Source organism: Pteropus alecto, unplaced genomic scaffold (genome assembly GCF_000325575.1).
Source record: "Pteropus alecto unplaced genomic scaffold, ASM32557v1 scaffold164, whole genome shotgun sequence".
Taxonomy (NCBI): domain Eukaryota; kingdom Metazoa; phylum Chordata; class Mammalia; order Chiroptera; family Pteropodidae; genus Pteropus; species Pteropus alecto.
Genome location: NW_006439568.1, coordinates 12,387,455 through 12,411,140, shown reverse-complemented (window position 1 = coordinate 12,411,140; position 23,686 = coordinate 12,387,455). Strand labels below are relative to the sequence as shown.

At 33.4% G+C, this 23,686-nt stretch overlaps 1 protein-coding gene across 1 annotated transcript in view; it reads right to left on the bottom strand.

The window, feature by feature from the left end:
* CSMD3 (CUB and Sushi multiple domains 3) overlaps positions 1 to 23,686 on the bottom strand; it is a 1,016,080-nt gene that overhangs the window by 484,084 nt on the left and 508,310 nt on the right. Inside the window, exon 13 of the mRNA XM_006916698.2 lies at positions 13,899 to 14,011. Within this exon, the coding sequence (XP_006916760.1) occupies positions 13,899 to 14,011 (113 nt within the window). The remainder of the gene's footprint in view (positions 1 to 13,898; positions 14,012 to 23,686) is intronic.

Below are 23,686 nucleotides of genomic sequence, written 5' to 3'. Positions count from 1 at the left end.
ATCTATCTATCATCTATCCCATTGATCTCAGGGTTAGTGCTTGTGGCAAACTAGGTTATTTTAAAATATTCACTCTCTTTCTCGACTTTTTTTGGTGGGGGGGCGGGGCGGGGGAGGAAGAATTCACTTCCCTGACTCTTGTACCTGAGCTTGTCAGTATGATTTGATTTTGTCAATGGATTTTAGGAAACAAGATGAAAGCTGAGCTTTTAAAACATATGATTGAATTTTAATCCTATGCACTTTTGCCATTGTCAAGAAAAGACCATGTCTAGTCTGGCCCACTTGTCTCAATAGAATGAATGATGCATTGAGCCAAACTCAGCCTAGATCATCCTACCCCTAGCTTATCAATAGATTTGAGAAAATAAATAACTGTTGTTTAAACTGCTGAGTTTCTCAGTGGTTAGTACCACCATTGTGTCCCTAAAATAATATGATAATACATTTAGTAAACAGGTCATTTATAAAATATATACCTTTTTGTATGTAGTCACACTGGCCCTATTCCAAAATTTTGAATTAAAACTATGAAGATTTCTTTCTCAATTGAAATAAGCAAAAATAAAACTGAAATTTTATTTAATCAAATGAAGAATAAATTTGTTCTCCTCTGCCATTAAAAACTGGGTTTTGAAAACCTAAAAATCTCACATATCTCACATCTTACTTTCTGCTTATAACAAATAAGAAATAACATTTTAGTCTCCAATGTTTATTCCAATTACACTGATACTTTTTGATTTAGACTATCTCCTCCAATTAAGGTGGATATAATGAATAATCACCAATATAACATATTTAAAATAAAATGATTACTGGCATTAAGGGGAAAAACATTTTCATCAGAAATTGTGATGACTATAAATTATTTGATAAAGGTGTTTTACAACCACAAAAGTATATTTATCAATCATCCAACTGTATATAACTTGGATTCATGGAGAAATGCAAAGTATGGAGCAATGTAGTACCATGGAAAGTGGCTGAGATACAACACCTCACTTTAGGATCAGGCACTACCTGTAATGATTGTCAGAAAAATTAATCAATCTCTACTGGCTTCAATCTCTTCCTCTGAGAGGGAATATGTATATTTGATTCAATTACCTCAAAAGTCTCTTCCAGCACCAGTGTTCTATGATTCCATTATTTTAATAAATACTAGTCCTTGTCCTCAGGGATAACCGCCTACCTGGCAGTGATGAAAATGGACATCTTTCATCACCACAGATTCATACATGGCTCTTAAACCAAAGCATTACCTGCTCTTTCCCATCTCTCTAGCCTCTTCTAGGACTCCTCCCCAGTTCCTTCTCTCTGAATTCTTGCTAAACGGACTGGAGTTTTATCAGTTCCCCAAATGGAACTTGTGATCTGCACAAGCTCATCATGTTGCCCAGCTTCCAGCCTCAGTAACTTCCACTCAGCCTGAGTCTGAGGTCACCTCCTCAGGAAATGTTTCTTCAAGACTGCATTAGGAGTTTTGTTATAGTCTCCAAAAAGCACATTCTGTTTTTCATTCTTAGCACTTGTCACATTTACAATTATTAGCTAAGTGTCAGTCTTTGTCCCACTAGACTGAAAGTGTGACTATGTCTCTTGTTTTGTGCTATGTACCCTATCCTCTCCACAATGCCTGCCATATAGTTGAAACTCGGTGAATATTTTAAAAATGACATTACTTTTAATATTCTGCTGCCACTGATTCTGGGGGTGTAGAAACAAAGGGCTTGGTTCTCACTATAGATTAAGATAAATAAAGTCAAATTGGGTATTTTAGGAACAGTAGTTTTTTGAAAAGAATGTGATGTATTCAATATAAAATGAAATTTTAAAAAATCTTCTAAGCTAATAAAAAAAACAGAACAAAAAATAAATCTTACTCTAATATAATGATTTTTCATGAGTCATGCTTAAAAGTCCTCTTTATTTTGAGAGGTAGAATAAAATGTTGTCATGAAAATCCCACACAAAATACATGTGACTGAAATTTTCCTCAGAAAGAGAAATCTCTTTTTATAGATTACAAGATTTCAACAAAGAACATAAAACGATATCAAAAGAAGAGATATTTCAAAAGACATGATAATGGGAAAACCCAAGAAGGCTCACTGATTTGGTGTTAACAGACTACAACCAGATAGTAAGGTGTTAAATCTACAGTAAATTCTGAGGGAGAGATTTATCTTGGAATTCACACAATGAACATCTCACTAAACATATATCAGTTTACCATAATTAATGAATACTGAATATAATATTATCGAACAGTGCAATAAATATATGAACATTTAAGTTATCAACTCTAGAAAGAAAAAGTTAAAACTCAGAAAATGCAGACACTGTTTAGTCCAACTCCAACCTCCTGGTTTTAAAGATATGGCAATTGTCCCTTCTGCAAATACTGAGTCAGTGATGCACATGGCACACCACAGAGGAATGCAGTTATTTACATAAATGAATTTAGACTCCAATCTAGTAGTACAAACATTAAAGTATATCTCTGTTACACACTCATGTTATGTTAGTATATGATAATTTAGTTCCTAAGAAACTGAAAACTTCAGTTTTAGTTTCAATATAATTAAACATTATTTTTATTATTGAGAGAATACTTTTTTAAAGTATGATATCATCATCTAAGCATGTTCTATAGATGACTTTGTTCTTGTTAAATTTAATTCACTTGATTTAAAGGACAGGATATGGAAAAATAGAAAATATTTGTAAAATATTTTGTAAAAAAGAATGATATAACTCTGCCATACATAATTTTATTTCACTAATTTGATTTTCTAGCACTAGAAAACTAAGAAATACATGGAAAGATTTGAGGAATTCATAAATCTCAAAGTCTTGAAAGATCTTTATTCTTCATTAGTTTTATGCTTTAAAACACATTTTTAGAATTAAAAAATTTAAGAATCAACTGTTGGTACTATAGTAATTTTTTAATATCAAAAGCCATTTTGGTTTTATATTAATCTCTAAAGTTTTACATATTTATTGGACTATCCATAGGAATTGTGGTTAAGTACTGTGGGAGTGCAATGCTGGATTATGCAGAATTTCTGTTTAACTGTACTATCTGAAAGGACAAAAAAGTATACACATAATTCACTCTTTTGTCATATATCATCATTTCACCAATATATAAATATGGTGAAGACATTTTTTTAACTGACTTTACTCAGACATATACCATGGCTTAATTTTGAGATTCTACAAATAAATGGTGACTTCTAAAGACATATTCTAATAAAAGAGATGTAAAAAAATCATACAATTGAAGCAAATTGATAAAAGCTCATATATCTGGAGAAAAAAGAAGAATGTTTCCAGTTTCAATAAGAATCAGTTCCTCACAAGAACAAGTCAGGTATTCTTAGGCATGTACCATCAGGATCAAGAAAAGTGGTTTACTATAATGAATTTTCACTTTGTACCATTAACCTAAGAGTGTTTTAATGGAACACGAAGAAAAAAAAATGCAATAATCAGCATGTCATTTGTTGCCTGGATATAAATTTTCCTTATCCTAATCTCCATTATATCAATGGTACTCTTGTTTGTCATAGATTTAACTTACCAAAACAAACAAACAAAGAAACAAATTCTGCAGGTATAACCACTTTGGCACTTAAAATATGTATTCTGACCATATATTCTCTTATATTTAGAAATCATTTTGAATAAAACACTGTTCTTGTCTTGTCAAAAATTGTTAAAACATGTTGCTCATAATCTTTTTCTTATTTCTCTCAAAATAAAACCATTAAAATAATACAGCTTAGCTTAATGTTTATTCAAAACATTATCTGATAATGTTAACATAGAAATTTGTTTATAGCTTCACTGAGGTATACTTGATGAACAATAAACTGTGCATATTTAAAGAATACAGTTTGACAAAACTGTGTACTTGCGTGGCCTTTTCTCAGTGCAAGTGCTTGAAGGGAGAGACCAGGCTCTCTGGTGACTCTTTTTACAAGGGCATTAATCTCATCATAAAGGTCCCACCCTTATGACTTAATTTAAACCAAATTACCTGCCTAAAGTCCCATCTCCAAATACTATCTCATTGTGGGGAGGGCTTCAACATGTACATTTTGGGGGGAAACCATCATTTAGTCCGTAACATATAACATGCTTTTGGCTCTTATAAGAAAACTTTCTCTAAACCAAGATAACTATGCTTTTCTTCCATGTTTTCTTCCAAAAGTTTTATATTTTTAGCTCTTATACTTAGGTCTATAACCCGTTTCAAGTTAATTTTTTGTATATTATGTAAGGTAAAGGTTGAAGGGTTTTTTTTTTTTTTTTTTGCGGGGGGGAGGCATGTGGCTATACAATTGTTTCTGTATTGTTTATTAAAAATAAATATAAACGATATCCTTTCCCCAGTGAATTCCTTAAAACCTCTGTTGAAAATCAATTAGTCATATGTGCATGAGTCTATTTCTAAACTGTTCATAATAGAAATCCTAAGGCAGAGAAAAGAATCAAACATTTTACATGATTTTTTTCCATTATTCTCTCAAAATGATTTCAATGATAACTAAGCAAGGTTATGTGTCAGTGTCATAATCAATCATGAAAGAACCAAGGAACTGATGATGCTACTTTCAAAACATCTCAATCTCATGTCATAATTTGAAGACAAAAATGAACAAGAACCACAACTTAGTTCATAAATAATGGTATTAAGGCACTAGGATGTATTGCCCACTACGATGTATACTGTTAATGGAAGGTAATTCCATAACTCTAATATTTGTTTCCTTTCCTGAGAAAAAGCAAAGAACATACTGAATATTACTTACTCAAATATAACTGTTCTTTTCCATAAGTATACATTCTCCCTGGACCCAACTACAGTGTTTTTCCATGCTAACACATTAAAGAAATAAAGAACAAAATATATCTGATTCTGAAAGCACTGAACTATAATCTAGATGCTCCCTTTTTTCCATGTTGAAAGAATTAAACAAGAAAGAGATGACAAGTGTGTTAATCAGGGCTCAATCAGTTATAAGTGAAAGAAATTGAACTCCCCAAGGTTTAAACTAGGGGAAGTTTATAGCCTCATACAATTGGAAAACCAAGGAAGAGTGTTCCCTTCAGGCATTTAGAGTTTCAATTATGTCTACAATACTGTTTTCCATTTTTTTCCATTTGTTGGTTCTGCCCTGTCTCTGTTGGTAAGCTACTGACATAAGGTAAGAAAGTTGCCCTCCACCCCATAGTACCAAGTTAAATGACCCTTAGATTTTATAACCTTAGAGAGACCCAGTATCTTTCACCCAGAATCTGTATTAATTGCCCTAGATCCAGGACTGCTAACTGTATCAAAGGGAATCCTGATTAGTTCAGCCCAAACCAACAGAGCCATACAGAAATGGAAGAGATAAGGTTCATCAAAGCCTAGAAGAGTTCAGATACCAGAAGAAAGTAGAAGAACTGCTGAGTGGGCAAAAAAGCAGATGTAGGCAAAGAGAGAAAAAACTTAGTCCTTGGAATTAATATACATTATAAATAAATTATCTGAATAAGATATCTCTATTATTTTAATTTTTAAAATAAAATATATATGAAGTGTTAACATATTTGGAAATTACTATCTATAACCAAGAAAAATTTCTAACAAGACATACATGACCAACATTAATCCAAGAGATTCGAAGAGACTTATAGCCATAGGGGGGAAAAATTAATTTGCCAAGTATTTATCTTCAAGTAAAAATGACCAAATACCTAGGTTCTTTCTTATTCTCAAAGATATGTAACTCTTATGTTAGTCACACTATTCCAGAGGACTGACAAACTTCTTAAGTCATTCAGTGAAACTACAATAAGCCTAAAACCCAAATTTTATAAAATTAGCATAAAGAAACTATAGTCTAATTCACATATTTAATTATATGCAAAATTATAATCAAATTATTAGTAAACTGAATCCAAGAGTGTATTAAAAGACTGGGCATCATGTTCAAGTTTTTACTGCGGTAATGGCAGGCAGTCTGTCCCAACAACAGGAGACCTATGAACATAGTGGAAGGGGTGACCGTGTCAATGAATGTAGAGAAATGGTTGGCTTCAATAGCCATTCCCAAGAAAAACTCAGAATAAAATAGTACCAAGAAGAAACTTACTAGACTTGGTAAAGACTCTTCCACATATCTGTGCCAAATATCATGCTGAATGTTGAAATAATAAAGTGACTGGCATCAAAAGAAGAACCAAATAGAAATGCCAGCTAGAATAGAGAAATGGTTGGCTTCAATAGCCATTCCCAAGAAAAACTCAGAATAAAATAGTACCAAGAAGAAACTTACTAGACTTAGTAAAGACTCTTCCACATATCTGTGCCAAATATCATGCTGAATGTTGAAATAATAAAGTGACTGGCATCAAAAGAAGAACCAAATAGAAATGCCAGCTCTCATCACTATAATTTAACAGGGTTTTGGTAGTTCCACTCTGCTCCTACAACAGACCTCTGGGAACAATGACGTTACAACTTTGTGGAGAAAAACAAATATGCTAAGGAAGGTGGACAGGATGAAAGGAAGTACTTGACAGCAGGCGACGGGGCTAAACAACTACTCAGCATCAGCATCTACTCTTCTCTAGACATGTCATATGGAAATGATAAACCCTTAGTTAGGATGATATCAGCTGGGTTTTCTGTAATTTGCTAATTAATGCCTTCCTAATTATTATAATGCTTAATTTTAAAAGAATTAAAGTTAATAAAAGCAATAAATGATATGGCTAAATACTATACAGATATGCAAAAATCAATAACTTCATAGTAGTTAGAAATATAATAATAACATACTATGCCATAATAGTTATTTTAATCAATCATAAATGAAAATAGAAAAATAAATATCCTATTATAATATACCAAAAAGTAAGAAATATTTAAGAATAAAGCTATCAACATTTAGGTAATATTAAGAACATTAATATCACCCAAAGAAATATATAAAATTAATGCAATTCTAATGAAAATCATGAATAGTTTTTTTTTTTTTTAATTCAACAATGGTATTTTACAAATAGGTATAAATTAAGTGCACAAGAATTGTCATGAAAATTTTGAGATAGGAGAATTTAGTAGCATGGAGTTTTGCTCACAAGATATTTTTAAAAATAAAACCTCAAAACGAGTGAAACTGAAACAGTATAGTTTAAGAAGAAGAAAAAAACAGTTATGTGTATCCAAGTGTATATAATAACTTATTATGTAATAAATGTGACCTTTCAATTCTATGGGAAAATGATGACCTAATGAATAATATTTTTGGCAAAATTGTCTTTAATCTAGAAGAAAACATTCAGTCAAAATATATAAATAAATTCCGGTGGTTTAAAGTTTGAAATGTAAAAAAAAAAATTACAACTATGATGAACTCTTTAAAAGATGAACAATACATACATAAGTCCAGATGTCAGGAATGATATATTTGATTAGAATAACAAAAACTTCGTATGGAGAATTCACAGAATCAAAATAGACTGAAAGAAAATATTTGTAATGTATGTGACAAACTAAAAGTTAATACTCCTTAAGTGCTAAAAGTACCTACAATTTTATAAGAGTGAAAAGCAACCCAAGAGCAGACTAAATTATGTTGGGTATCAGTCAGAAAACACTAGGTTATGCTGAGATAAGAAATTAACTCTATAATTCCAGAGGCTTAACAAAACAAAGGTCTATTTCTTACTCATGCGACTTATGGTATACAGTTGGGGAAATGAGGTGGAGGGAGGACCTCTGTTCTCCATAGTCATTAAGGAACACAGGTCAAAGGAAGCCATATTGTTTTGGAACTATGCCCCCTAGAAGATATGACCTCATTGTTCATTTTGAAAGAGAACATCAGTAATTCAATGCATTGGCCTGAGACTGACTCCAGTCACTTTTATTTACATTTTAGTAGTCACATGAGCTCACTTAACTTCAAGGACATGAAAATATAATTCTCTGTTCACCCAGAATTAGAGGAAAAAACAGATATATTATGATAAGTAATAATATCTTCGAAAAAGCACAAAACTAAAAATTCCAAAAAGAATGAAATCCAGGTGGTTATTATGTCTATGAAAATATGATCAACAACCCTGTAGCTATTCAGTGCAATGACAGTGCATTTATAATAGATTCTCAAACACTTAAAAGATTAGTAACATTGTGTTTTTGGTTGTAGGAAAAGCTTAACTTTTATGTTTCTGGGAGTGGAGAAATATAAAATTTAGAAAATAATTATTCGGGATACATTATGTATTTAAATGTCTATATTGGTTTATTTTAGAATTGTCTTATTATAAAAATGTATAAATACTTAAACAAGAATATTTATTTCAACATTGTAACATCATAATGAAGGCAATGATCTAAATGAGTACTGCTTCATGTTAAATTATGATGTGTACATTTTGTGAACTGTTATGAAGTCATTTAAAAGAATGACTATCTATATGAATCGACTGAAAGACAGTCATGATATATTGATAAATGAAAAGAAGTTGGGTAGTAATATGTATACTATTATCTCATATAAAAAGAAAGGTAAAAGAAAAAGAAAAGAATAGAAAAAAAGTGAAAAAAAGAAAGGAACGTCTGCTTCTACAAATATAAAAACATAAAATCTAATCGCTTAATTTTTTAAAGAAATTTTGCTGCATGATTATTATTTAAAATATCATCAAAAGCTATCTACAAAATGTTCTAATCAACTTCCAAAAATATCTGATATGTAAAAAAAGATATCTCCATCATTAAACAGGCATTTTGAAGAAGCTAAGGTTCATAAATTTGAACTTAAATTTGGGTTAAACACTTGTAAACAACAGATTAATTTTCAAATCTATGGTGTCTATCTATCTTATCTCTGGTATATGTCCTAATTACTAAAGACTTGCATTTGATCAAATAATGGAATTTCTTTTCCTCAGTTCTACAATGAAAGAATGGTACTCTGAATTTACTTTAAACCATAAAAAAATAGTTATTCTCAGTATTTAAGAAAAATAATCATCTTTCATGAAGATGTTCTATTTCAAAAATTTAGGTAATCTCATATAAGCAGATATGGCTTCATCAAAATTTTAAACTCTAGCCATGTACTTTAGTGAGAGTTATCTTATTAACATTTAAATATCTAAATAAATTTAACTTTTAGCTATATCGTTGATGAAAATAATATAAACTTTCTGAAAGGCAGCAATCTAAAAACAGAATTCAGAGTCATATCTTGATTTTGCCACATACTAGCCACATGATCTTGAACAAATTATCTAACTTGCTGTGCCTCAATTACGTCATACACATGATAGTGATAGATTTGTTGCAGTCGATTCAATGGGACAATACATGTACTTACAATAGTATGTAACCACTCAATAAGTGTTTGCTATTAATACTATGTTGTTGAAAATGCACACTATCACACAACTGAAAATTAATCCAACGATTACAATATCTGATTTCTAAAGAGACAGTATCACTTTTAGAGTTCTATGGAGGCTACGGCTTTGTCTTTATGCGCTTTTCTTATAGTTTTAAGCTCTCTTACTAAACATTCCTAAAGAATATCAAGGAACCATGTAGAAATAAAAATGTGCAGACATTTGAAATCAGGTGATTTTTGCTGTGTGTGCGCGTGTGTGTGCATGCACGTATGCACACTTTACATTTATGTGTGACTGATAAGACAATGGGAGCTCAGTAGTTTAATGCCCTCATGCTTTCAAAACTGATTAGGTCCTCCAGCTTGTCTCCAGGCTTTGAACTTTCTGCATTACCGAACCCTAAAAATCTACTGAAATGTAATATTGCATAATGGAAAACAAGAAGAAGTCAACAAACTCAGAGTTGCATCTAAGCTCTCAGAGCTGACACACATGTTCATTCACACATTCTACAAATACTTATTGAGTGCTTACTATGTTTTAGGCACTGTGCTAGGTCATGGGCACACAACAGTGAACAAAACAGACCAAACTTCCTGTCACCACGGTGCTTGTACCTTAGTCAGTTTTTTGATTTGTTAAAATGAGTAATCATTCTTACCTCTTGGAGTTCTAATGAGATATAATAAGTTAATGTAGGAAAAATGACTGCAAAATGCAAGGCTCTTGGTAATTATCAATTATTCTTTTAAATTAATTATTCTTTGGCTTTCTAAGATGAAAATAAAAATACATCCAAAAAACAGTGCAGTGTTAATGGGAACTAATGTGTCTATTAGAAAAAAAACAAACTTATTTTTTGCTTCCTTTGTGGTTATTATGCATTTGAAATAATGATAATATAAAAACAAGAAAACAAAATTAATGTCTTTAAAGGCAATGGGGCAAGATGGATGGCTCGGTTATTTTTCCTTTTTAGCAGGAACACCTAGTGTCATCTTGAGTCATAATTTTGGCAAATTCATAAATCTGTGAATCAGATAGCTGTGACTTGTTATAGCTAACAACAATATTCCTGATTTTAACAAGAGATATCATTAAACTTCTCAGGAGTATGGTGTTATTTTATTCATTTCTGCAATTACATACAGTAATCAGCCCTCTGCCATGTATACGATAAACATTACATTAATTCTAACTGAAAAGAATAAATTGCATTTATAAAAAAGGACTACTTTCTTGATTTGCAACATTTGTTGCATTTTTATATTTTAGATAAGTACTGTACAAACTTTACAGGAGAAAAAAAAAAAAGTTGGTAGTTCCAAAAATTAAGACTGAAGTTCTTCAGATAATGGCAATTTAGGCAATTATATATCATTTTATATTGACAGATGAAATTTTGGTCTCTCAGTCAATACTGTAGTCTTACAACAGTCATTTTCAAACTATGATTTTGGAGCACTAGGGTTCTTCCTACGTTTGAAGGGAGTAAGGGGCAGTCTGAGTAAAGTGGGATGCCAATCTCCTTTCCCGCCCTCATTACACTAGCATTCTAGCTTTGATCCTTTTCTATTCTGAGTTTCTAACAGAATTTATTTGAAATCTTATTTTCTTTAAAATCAAGTTTAAAAACATTGTCTTAGGCAATTACCAAAACAATTTAAGAATTAAAGTATATTGTAAAAAACAATTTAAGTTACATAATTTAGTCACTACTTTTAAAATTTTTAAATTTAAAAGAGAATACATACGATAAGATATATCTTTAATTTACAAGAGGGCTACATTTAATGCTATGTCATGCAAAATCTACAGGTGACAAAAAAAGAAGATATCTTTAGATTGAATCGGGAAAGTTTTTTAGCAGGTGTTCCATTTAGAACCAACACATTACTTAACAGAGAGCATGGTAATTATGAAAATTATTTTTAGTAGGAGAAGTTGCTGAAACTATCCACATATCAAAATTTGAAACATCTCAGATTGAACCCCGCTTCAACTTGGAGCTCAAGTTTTACAGTATGGAGAATGCAAAAATATGATTTTCACAATAGGGGGAAAACATGATAAACTAAACTTTGAGGACATATTTTACCTTATATTATATCACATTACATAGGTCAAATCATTCTCTCATCTTTATTGACTAAATTATCAGGAATCACCTGCGATGACATAGCAGGGGGGTGCTATTAGAAAAATAAAGATGAATATGACATATTGCCATCTAGTTCTATAATATATATATGGTATGGATTTTTACATAACAGAGTAAGTGTTCTTTTGTGATAGGTGGAGTTAAGGGAAACTTCTGAGAAGAATAAATATTTGAACTTCGTCTTGAGGGATGAGTGACATGATGTGGAATTAAAATTAGAATAGGGATCCAGGTAGAATTTACTGAATGTCCAGAGAAGGAGAAGTGTGAAAAACTTGTTGGGTTCAGATAATTTTGGATAATTTGATTAAATTGGACTGTAGAGAAAAAGAAAAACAGTGTGAAGAAAGCCGGAAGATAAGATTTATGGAGGTTTTGGACTTTATCTCTAGGCAAAGAAAAGTTATGGAAACATTTAAAATAAGATCGTAATATGATTGCCTCTTCGCTGATAGGAGATCACCATTAGCGGTGAGTAAGATAGACTTGAAGAGGGAAGACTGAAGGGAGGGAGAAGAATAAGGGCATTATTCATTAAGAATCTCCTGGCTTAGTTTCAAATATCTCTTCTTTGTAGATATTTGTGTATAAATAGTTGAGTATATTTTTCTCTGTCACTATATTATGATCTTCCTGAGAGAGAGAATATTTGGCTGTCCTTTCTATATTCAACAACTCATTCAGTAGCTGGCACCTAAGCAGATCCTTAGGAAATACTGTTGAATTACTCTTGTTGAAAACTGAGCAGAAAGAAAACAAAATAATGCTAACATTTTTGCTACTTTACAATGTACTTCCAGCTCTTGAACTGCACTGGAGTGAAGAGCTCTGTAAATATCGAGAGAACGCTCCTGCTGCTCCAACCTGTCCGTGAGCTTTAATAACCTTGTTCTTGTTGAAGCATTGTCATTAATGATTAATACAGTTTCTAAGGTTTAAATGGCTACAGATTTTCTGACAGGTGACCTCCCTAGGGTGAAGAAAATAATAAAGCCAAGAGGAATATAAGGATGCCAGATTCAATTAGCCATTTTAAGAGGGGAAATAACAACAACGAAAAAAATAACAAAAAAGATACTTTTAACATAAACTGAAGATTATTTAAATTTTCTAACACTTTTATTTACTAGGGATAGATGTGAATTTAAAATGGAGGAGAAATATATGTTCAATTACAATCTGGCTAACCTTTCTACTTTTTTAAACTGACATTTATACAGATTTTGTGAACTATTCAATTAATATAGTACCAAATTTAGTTGCAAGTTAAAAACACAGAATGCATGCATCTTGTCTCCCTGACAACATCACGCATTCATTTCCATGAGTCCAGATACAAAGGCATGGCAGGCCAATGTTAGAAAAAGAAAACTCTGATAGAAATTATTATTATGCAAGTAAGAGAATTTTGTACAGCTATCGTTTAATTGATAAGCTAGATAATAATGACTTTTCCACAATAGAAATAATAAATTCAAGCAACATAATGTTCTGATGGTCTATTTTACATTTTCATCTTTTAGAGCATGGATTTTAATTGAATTTAACATTTACATATTTTTTTCAGTCAATTCCAAATTAGAATTTCTAATATGTACATTGTGAGTATATATCCATTGTTTCTAACTTTAATCAAGGTTCATCATATGTCAAAGTTATTCATGATTTCACAATGCTTTCATCTATCTCTTACAAATGAAAATAGAACAAAGGAGATTGTTATACACATGTAATAATCATTAATCTGTATCATTCCAGCGCTGGAATGGGTGCAGCAATTTCACACATTTGTGGTCTATGAGTCAAATAGAGGTTGATAATATGAACACTAAGACCGCGTATTTGATCTGAGACGATCACTAATAGATTACCCAAAAAAACAACAACAACAAAAAAAAAACAGGTATCCTGAAACCTTTGAGAAATTAAGTACTTTACTTCTTAGTTAAGTATTTAATAATTACTTATACATTTTCTTTCCAGGCAAACTGTATAAAGTATATAAAATTACACTATCTACTCTGCGAAAGGCCAGGAGTCCAGAGTGACTAAAGCATAGAGATATTATAGTAAACTGGAGGAAGAATGAGTTAGGCAAACAGACACATTAATGAAAAAAAAAAAAAAAACTTATGTAAAGAAAAATAAAATAAACATTTGTAGTTAAAGAAGAGCGCTTTTTTTTTTTTTCCAGTGTATTCCTGCTTGTACTCTAGGAAACTTTTATTTTGTAGATGCAATCAAACTAGCGTTTACAAGTATTCTCTGGTGATATCAAGATAACATATTTCCCATAGTAGCAATTCATCATTACCTTTGTAGTTAACCTTGAAGCCAACAGATCCGACACTTTCATCTGTTTGAAGGTGCAGCCACATTTGGCTGCTCATACTCACTATCAAGTCTGGCACAAAGCTTCCAGTCAGCCTAAGAGAGATGGACCAATAAGAAAGAAATGGGTTATTAAAACATTCTCTGAAGGCAAATAATGAGACATGTGTTTCTCAATACCTCCTTGACTAGAAAAAAAGCAACTATCACATAAACTTACAAGACTATGTGTTGATGTAACGGAACAAACAACGTAATTTAGTGATCAAGGTTTATTATAAACAAGTATCATTTTATGTGTTTAACTAGGTTAGATCTTTCATATCCCTGAGGCAGCATACAAAAATTTCAACCATCAGAGAATCTTATACTTCTTTTGAACTGAAAAAAAAAGGATCTATAAGTTTTTTTTAAAAACACCAGGAATGTGCTTCATTTTAACCTTTCAAGTTTCACAGAACTCTGTTCTAAAGAAATATTGTGAAAAAAATATTTAAGCACTATGCAAAACAATGAAATGGTAGGGAATATAATGTAACCCTTTCTAATACTCATGTCAGGCTAGCTAGATCCTATATGTTTTACTGTAAATGTTTTTATTTTATTTTTATTTTTAAAGAACATGCTTCTAATTTAATGTGGCATCACTGAATCTATGTATTAAAAATCTCATTCAGGAAGACTCAATTTTATAATCCAACAAGGGAAATTACTTCATGTTTCCTCTGTCATTAATAATGTTGTAGTCACATACTTGAACCAAAGTCAAGGGTCATGTAACAGAGGAAAGCAAATGAGTAAAAAAGATCTTGGGGCGGAAAGTTGGTCAAGAACAGAAGGAGGAAAAAAATGGACTTTACATAAGTTTCTTTTAATAATAAAAAGTATACCTATTCTAAGAGCATTAGTCTCTTGGATGGAAGTTATACTAGAATTAGCCCAGCAGAGGGCAGCTTGGATGACCACATCCTTGAAGTGACTAAGCAAGGCAGCAAAATGCCTTGCTTAGCCAGTCACCAAAACTGTAAAGCATCATCAGTGGACTGCCTGAGCAAGACAGCTATGTCACCGGTGTCCAGGGTCACAGAATGTACTGAAATCTTTTGCAAAGAAACCCAGTTAAATATTATGATTTAATTATGAGATTACGCATGATATCGAGGAATACTGTGACCATTATGATAGGAAGATACTATAGAATTTTCTTTTATTTTCATGTTTTCTTCCCAAAGAAAATTTAAAATTATTATAATATAAAAGATACATACGCAAACATTCTCTTTTGTAATACGTATGTATACCTGTATGCTTGTATATACACATATACTATCATTTGAAAACATCTTGTAATTAAACATGGGGCATGAAAATCTTTAATTATCAATTGGTGAGTCCATAAGTACTAGTTTTTTGAACTACAGTAGAGAAACAAATTTATGTGTAAGAGTGAGGACTCAAGTTAGAGACAAAAAGTAAAATAAACCAATTATGAAATGAGCATGAGAGCTTAAAAAATAAGATGTCCATAAGATACACTATATTAAATACGCCAGCGATCAATCTCACAGTGAATATTAAAAGATGTTATCATGGGAAGATTTAGTTATTGTTTTTTATTACATCTTTATATACTCATCTCAGTCAGAACTTTTACCAGCCCTAAACCTCCAGCACGGTAATTTTGTTATTTCATAAAGAACGGTTAACACATACATTCTAAACTGTCCCCTTGTTAACTTATTCTCTTACTGGCTGTGATTCTGTCTAGTGCACAACTCATTTTTGGTGTAAAGGTAAATGTATATCTAAAAAATAATAATAATTAAAAATTTTCCTGATGTTAGGAGAAAGAAAAATTCTCTAACATTTCCTTTAGAAAACTTGAAATTATGAATTATATGTTTCTTTCAAATATATGCAAGCATTTTTAGCTAAATAAGCCTTTTGCCAATTTTTCATGCCATTAATAATTTTTTTTTGGAAGCCTTGGGGCCATTTCTTTGAAATGTGACCATCTAGGAAGATGTCATTCTGTCCTCCTGTTTCTGTGGGAGTTTCAACCTAGACACATACCAGGTCATAACTTCCTGCTTGTCATAAAAATAGAAGTTTTATTTCTCCTTTTGATAAGGGCAGTTCGCATGTATGTAATGGATTTTATCTGCCTTACTATATAGAAAGGTGATATTTACTTCTCTTTGCGATCTTCTTAGCAGATTGTCTGTGATGCACATCGGAGTCTGGTTTTACACTTGTTTGATTTTAAAACCATTTCATTATTTTCTACATTTTGTGGAGAGAGTTAACTGGGTTGGCAGAAGATTTTATTTTGAATTACATTTCCCAACAATTTGGTGATGAGAATGGGAGACAAATGGCAGTTCTTGAATTAGGTCAACCAACTGAAGGCCCGTGGTCATGTAACAATCATAAAATGCCTTACTACAAAAAATTTTGATAATTTTGGGGTGACTAGTAGGATATTACAGACAACAGATTCCAACGTTTGCAGAATGGGGAAAATCTCTGATGGAGCGACTGCATGATAATTGCTCAGACCTTCTTCTTAAGTCTGTAGAAACTGAAGAGGTTTTTGACCAAAATTGGTCTCAGCTTTGTGAATTCTGAATTTTGAAAAACCTTATTTCATCATGAAAATAAAGGTGCTATTTTTGGAATTTTATCTCAAAAGTTGAGATTAGCCCATACATCAATAATATATTTACAAGTTCTTCTGGAGGCCACAGCACTGTGAATACTGGGATGTTGTGACAGCAGCTGACCCCTTTAGAAAAGACTGAAACCCTTACCTTTAGTCACTTGACTTATTTGCATGTCCTTTGTATTTTGACAGCTATTTTACAAGTGCTAAAGATCCAGAATATGTGGATATGGCATCAAACAAGTTATGAATAAGCATTATTATTCACTCTAATATTGGGCTTGGGAAATGAAATCTCCTAAATCTTAGTCTTTGACCAGATCCTGATCAAATAGATGATCATTATTGTACAATGGTAAAGAAGAAGACAATAGGCTCTGACACGATTTATCTGATATTCTTGTTCATAGTGCAGATTTAATAATGTCTGCTGATAGGTCATATACTCGGGATAAAAATGTCCACCTTAAGGCTTTGTATGCTATGGTAGCTTATAATAAAATTTTGGAAGCTTATATTTTTCCTAGAACTAAGTTGGCACAAGAGTCTAGTCAACAACAGTAATAAGAGTTGCAATTCTTGTAAAGTTACAAGCAGCCTAGTCAACAGCAGTAAGAAGAGAATTGCAACATGTATATATAATACATGTTTGATGTCTGTCATATAACAGAGCCAATGTGAAAAAATAGAGGACTTTGAGGGGAAATAAAATATCATGGAAAATTGATAGTTGATTTGTGAGAGGCTGTGCACCTGCCTTAGATCAGTAATCTGTTTATAGAGCTCACACAGGGCCAGGATGAAAACTTTTAAAGGCAGTGATTTTGCTGATAGAGTTGCAAAAGCCACTGTTAAATGTGGCAGATTTCAAATTTAGAAGACTTACATTTACTACAACAAGTAATTTTTGTTATTTTCAAAAAATAGGCTTCACTAAAGAAAATTGAAAAAAGAGACTAAAATTTTACTGAACTACGGGAATAATCTAACAAAATCATTCCTATGCTACAGTCCTTATTTCTTGGTTAGTAATGCTGTGTTATCAAAATAATCTTTGGAGTAAAGGTGAGATTTTTAAAGGCACTAGACTCTAGCTATATGTACCTAAAAGATGGTGTTATTCAAAACATATTAAAGTAGTGAGCAATTTGTCAGCAAAAATCTTTACAGGACACTCACAAGGTATGTGTTGGCAGTCTTCCCCAACCAACTTTACTGGAAAATGGTGGCATTTGAATGTCATAGAATTAATGCCTGTGGAAAGCGAGAGATTTTGTCGAGTTATGGGGTATATACTGTCTGGATGGTCTGAAGTCTTTCCCTCTTCAGATGCGGAAGCTCAGGCTGTGGTAAGGTAAAGTCTCTTTAACACATATATTTTCCACTTTTAGGATACTGGAGCATAATGAATCAGAAAGAGGAAGTCACCTTATTTCTACTGTCATCCAGTAACTACACAAATGTTTGCAGATTCTCATAAGATGAATCGAACTCATTTGCTAAGATTCAACAATATACTAGATTAAAATGGCCTAGAACTTTACTGCTAACGTTGTTAAAAATTAGAGCAACTGCTGAAAGCAAGCATGATATTTTTCCCTTTGCATTTATATTTGACAAGCCTATGAATTTGGGTCAGAGATCATGTCCTGTGCCCCATTTAACTGAATCCTCTAATAAACATGTTTAATACTTCAAAGGGCTTCTTTCTTCCCTACAGGTCCTAAGACATAAAGTTATAAGGACCTTGAAGTACCCACCGGAAAAAGTCAGCCACCCCTATTGATTGGGACATTCAATCAATCTACCTAAATTTGTTCTAGAGGAAAGATGAGCTGTTCCTGTGCTGGAGGATCCTTTCAAGTGCTCCCGATCACCCATATAACTGTCACAGTGAAAGAAAAATCCAGGAAGACTCATGTTTTCCAAGGGAAGCCGGAACTGCAGAAGGGCTGGACAGTGGTTCCCAAAAAGTACTTGAAACTTAAATTTTCTGGAGCAATTGATAATGGCAATAAACTTAACTGAAAAAGGTATTTGAGTAAACTTATAATTCTAATGGACTGCCTTACTGTCTTATTCAGAGTAGTGTTTTTTCAATTACTTAACAATCACATTTTATTAGAAAACAAATGTTATTGGTAACACTGCTCTTTCTTTCTGTACTTCCAGTAATGTTTCCCACAATCACTATTTCTAAACAGCTCTAAATTGTATTCCCATTGGCCAAGACAGCCATAACATTCCCCTCAGCTTAGATAAACTTTGGAGGAACTTCTTCCTGACTGCAGGCTCTTGCCTTACCTTTTCTTAGAACATTGTTAGAAAACTTGCAATTTGAAATCTTTTCTCTGTCCTTAGAGATGTAAAATTTCTACAGCACAGGAATGTCTTTCTCAAGGACCTGGGAGCATCACTTTGAAATATAGTAATCGAAGGAGAAGCACTTGGTCCTTTGGTCTCTGTGGGAGTGGAGGAGCCCAGCTTTGACAGGCAACTATTAGCAAACACAAATGGCCTATTCACACTGACTACTCTCCCATCTAAAGTTCTCCAGTACTATTCAATGAGTTCACCCCAGCATTAAAAAACACTCCACCTTTTGTTTTGCAGCAGAATTGATTTCAATTTCTCTTCTCTGTTGCAATAGTCTTGACTCTTTTCTCCATAGTTAGCCTCTGTTGTGTTAATTCTGACTCTCCTCGCAATAGTCCTGGATAAAGTCTTCCCTGACTATTTTACTGCTCTGGCAAAATTTTTCTCTTATACCAGTATTGATATGATCTGTACTTTTAAGTTCAGCAATTCAAATATTGGTAAAGTGAGACCACCTTCTTACTAATCTTTTTTTTTAATAATACCAAAGTAAACTAATATACATCCAGACATTCAATCTCTAAATTTGACATAAAAAGCAGTTTGCTAATTGGTTTTACTGGAAAGATATTATGGATGAAAGTAGTTAGGAGACAAACAAAAATCTCGCATTTACCGATTAAGATGGTAGAAGACAGGTCTAATGTCACTTGATTAACAGTGAGACACAAATTCTCTATAATCCACATACAAACAAATAAATAAAAGTGGATATCTATTATTCATGGCAATTTAATAGACTGTTATAACTATTGATTTGGATCCATGCAAAAACTGTCCTGTAAGCTCAGTTCGTCCTCAAGACTTAAAACAATTAGAGCCATGTAAATGAAACACTGGAAGTTCCACAGGGGCTCTTCAATAGGTGCCTCATAATAATATGGTCCTTGAAAAACTGCTTGGAAAGATACAATAATAACTGAAGGGCCTCAATTATCTTATAAATGTAATGTTCCTTATGTTATTGATGGGAACTTAGGAGAAATTCATTGGGCTCATCAAGAGAAACTTTTATTTAAAAACTTATGACTTCCTGTCAAGATGGCATAGTACGTAAACACTGTGTTTATCTCCTCTCATGACCATATCAAAATGACAGCTAAACTGCAGAATAGTCATCATTGGGAGTCACCTGAAGTGTAGCTGAACAGAAGTCCAACAACTTGGAACACAAAGAAGAGGTTACCTTGAGACTGGTAGGAGGAGTGGAGATGCGAAATGGACTGGTTCCACATGTGCAAGTGGCAGCTGAGAATCAAGAAATATCTTGGCTGAGGAGGTCCCATGGGAAAAGTGAGGGGTTCCAGCATCACACCAGGCTCTCTAGCCCAGGGTTCCAGTGACAAGAAGAGAAGTCCTCACAATTTCTGGCTATGAAGACCAGCAGAGATTGTGGCTGAGTGAGATGGCTGAGTGAGATTGAGGGGCGAGGGAGTCGCAGATTTTCCTCTTAAGGGGCCTGCACATGGACTTACTCACAACCAGTTGTCTGGTTTCAGGGCAAGAGCTGAAGGTTCAGCTTTCTCCCAGATAGAAGTGCTGGCAAAGAGTACTGTTCCTTTGTTAAGCACTCCCCAGCCTAGCTTGCAGACCCAAGTGGGCACCATATCTGTATCTCCATCAGTGTAGCTAATACTGGTTGTCCCATCCTTGTGATCTCTGGGACCCCACTGCTCTCAATGTGAGGGCCCACACAAGTTGCTTCTAGTGGATTTTACATATAAATGGCCTGTCTTGGCTCATGCTGCAGACTTTCCTAAAATCTCTCAAAGGTCCACAAAACCTAAACAAGCTGCATCTGGCCTCAGCATGCCCTGTACCTCTTGCTGAGCAGCCCCAAACCCGGCACTAGTGGCAGCCAGCTTTGGTTTCAGGCTTGGCCTCTTATGACACTTCTGAGCCCTGCATGGGTGGTGGCCATCTATGGATTGCTTGGTGGTTATGCCAAATGGCCCTGAGCAGTGCACAGGTTGCACCTGAACTCAGCCTGTGGCAGGGCCCCTCCCAGGGCCCCACGCTCGGAGGCTGGCTTTGGTCTGAGCCAGAGTACCACCCAAGGTCACATCTGAGGACAACACACCCAAGGGCAGACAGAGCCCTGCTAAAGCAAATTCTGCTCTGTAGGGTCAGTCCCTGTACAATAGCTCCTCCACAGGTGATGACCAGTCATCAAAACCAATCAGCCCAAGGGTCAACTCTTCTATGGATGAACAAACAGCAACGAAGCCTCAATTACAACAGGAGGACACACACAGCCCATACAAAAAACATACTCAGAGCACCTGGCTCAGGAGGCTAAGGAAGACTGTGCCACCGGGATCCACAGCATGCCCACTACATGAGGCCACTCTACTAAGACTGGGAGACATAGTGGCCTACCTAATACATAGAAACAAACGCAGGGAGGCAGCCAAAATGGGGAAACAAAGAAACATGACCCAAAACAAAGGACAGCAAAGCTGAAAAAAAAAAAGAACTAAACAAAACACAGACAATCTATCAGATTCAGAGTTTGAAACACTAGTTTAAGGATGCTAAACGAACTCAGGGGAGGAGTAGATGAGCTCAGTAACAACTTTAACAAAGAGATAGAAAAATAAAAATAGAGAGAAAACATAAAAAGAATGTCAGAAATGAAGAATATAATAACTGAAATGAAGAATATCTTACGGGGAATTAACAATAGATTAGATGAAGTGGAATACTGAATCAGTGATTTAGAATATAAGGCAGCAGAAAATACCCATCTGAACAGCAACAAGAAAAAAGAATCCAAAAAAAACAAGGATAGTTTAAGGTGCCTCTGGAACAATATCAAGTATACCAGAAGGAGAAGAGAGAAAACAAGGTATTGATAACCCATTTTAAGAAAAAAATGACTGAAAACACCCCTAATGTGGTGAAGGAAATTTACATACAACCCCAGGAAGCACAGAGAGTCCCAATCAAGATGAATCTAATGAGGCCCACACCAGGACATATCATAATTAAAATGCCAAAGGTTAAAGACAAAGAGAGAATCTTAAAAGCGGCAAGAGAAAAGCAGTTAGTTACCTACAAGAGAGCTCCATAAGACTGTCAGCTGATTTCTCAACAACTTTACAGGCCAAAGGGCTTGGCATGAAATATTCAAAGTGGGGAAAAGCAAAGACCTATCAACCAAGATTATTTTACCTGGCAAAACTATCATTTAGACTCAAATGACAGATAAAAATCTTCTCAAACAAGAAAAAGCTAAAGGAGTGCATCATCACCAATTTGATATTATAGGAAATGTTAGAGAGACTTAAGAAGAAGAAGAAGAAAAAAAGATAAAAACAATGAATAATAAAATGGCTACATATCTAGCAACGATTACTTTAAATGTAAATGGACTAAATGTTCCAATCAGAAGATAGGGTAGCTGAATGTATAATAAGACCCTTACATATGCTGCCTACAAGAGACTCACTTCAGATCAAAAGACACACACAGACTGAAAATAAAGGGATGAAAAAAGATGTTTCATGAAAATGGCAACAAACAAGTAAAAAAGCTGGGGTAGCAATACTTATACCAGACAAAATAAACTCTAAAACAAAGGGTATAACAAGAAACAAAGAAGGCCAAGTTATCTCACTTCTGGGTATTTATCTGAAGAAACATAAAACACTACTTTGAAGGGACATGCAAGAAGAGATGTCTGTACTCCCATGTCCACTGAAGCATTACTCACAATAGCCAAGATATGGAAATAATGTGTCTTTTCAACAGATCAATAGATAAAGATATTACACACACACACACACACACACACACACACACACACACACACACACACGAATATTACTCAGCCATAAAAAAGAACAAAATCTTGCCATCTACAACAACACGAATGGACCTAGAGGGTATTGTGCTGAGTAAAGTAAGTCAGACAGAGAAAGACAAAGGTCATATTTGGAATCTAGAGACTAGGATAAACAAACAAACAAACAAACAACAAAAATAAGCTCATAGATATAGAGAGCATTTTGATTGTTATCGGTTGGGGGTGGGGATAGGTGAATGGGGGAAAGGATTAAGAGGTACAAATTGGCAGATAAAAAATACTGATGAAGATGCAGAGTGTAGCATGGGGAATATAGTCAATGGCACTGTATAACTATGTATGCTATCAAATGTGTACCGGATTTATCAGGGCGATCACTTCATAAGTTATATAAATGTCTAATCACTGTTGTACACCTGAAACTAATATAATATTTTATGTCAACAATAATTGGAAAAAATAAAAATATAAAATTTTAAAAAGTAAAAGTAAAAATAAATAAAAATTTAGATTCGGGCTCTAGGGTGAAGCTATTCCATTTGCTTAGACTGGGTAAGATTTCATAAGGAACCACAAAATAATACTCAAGAAGTTAATAATTTAAGAGTGTAAGCAACATAAACATCACAATAGTTTGTAAAACTATGTATGATGAAAGAGAATTTTTGACCATTGCTAATCAAGAATCTGCTTTAACCATTCACCATTGATATAATATATTTAAAGGTTATTCCTCCAAGGCTAATATTGGACTGAATGTTTTAATTGATTCTATTGTATTCCTAATAATTGCTTTGCTTCATATTTTAGCAAGGACTTGCTGTATATTTATATGATTCCAAACTGCCCAGAGGAAAGTAGAAACAGCAATAGAGATAATGAGAAAATTGTAACTTTATTATATAATAGTCACAAAAAAATTATA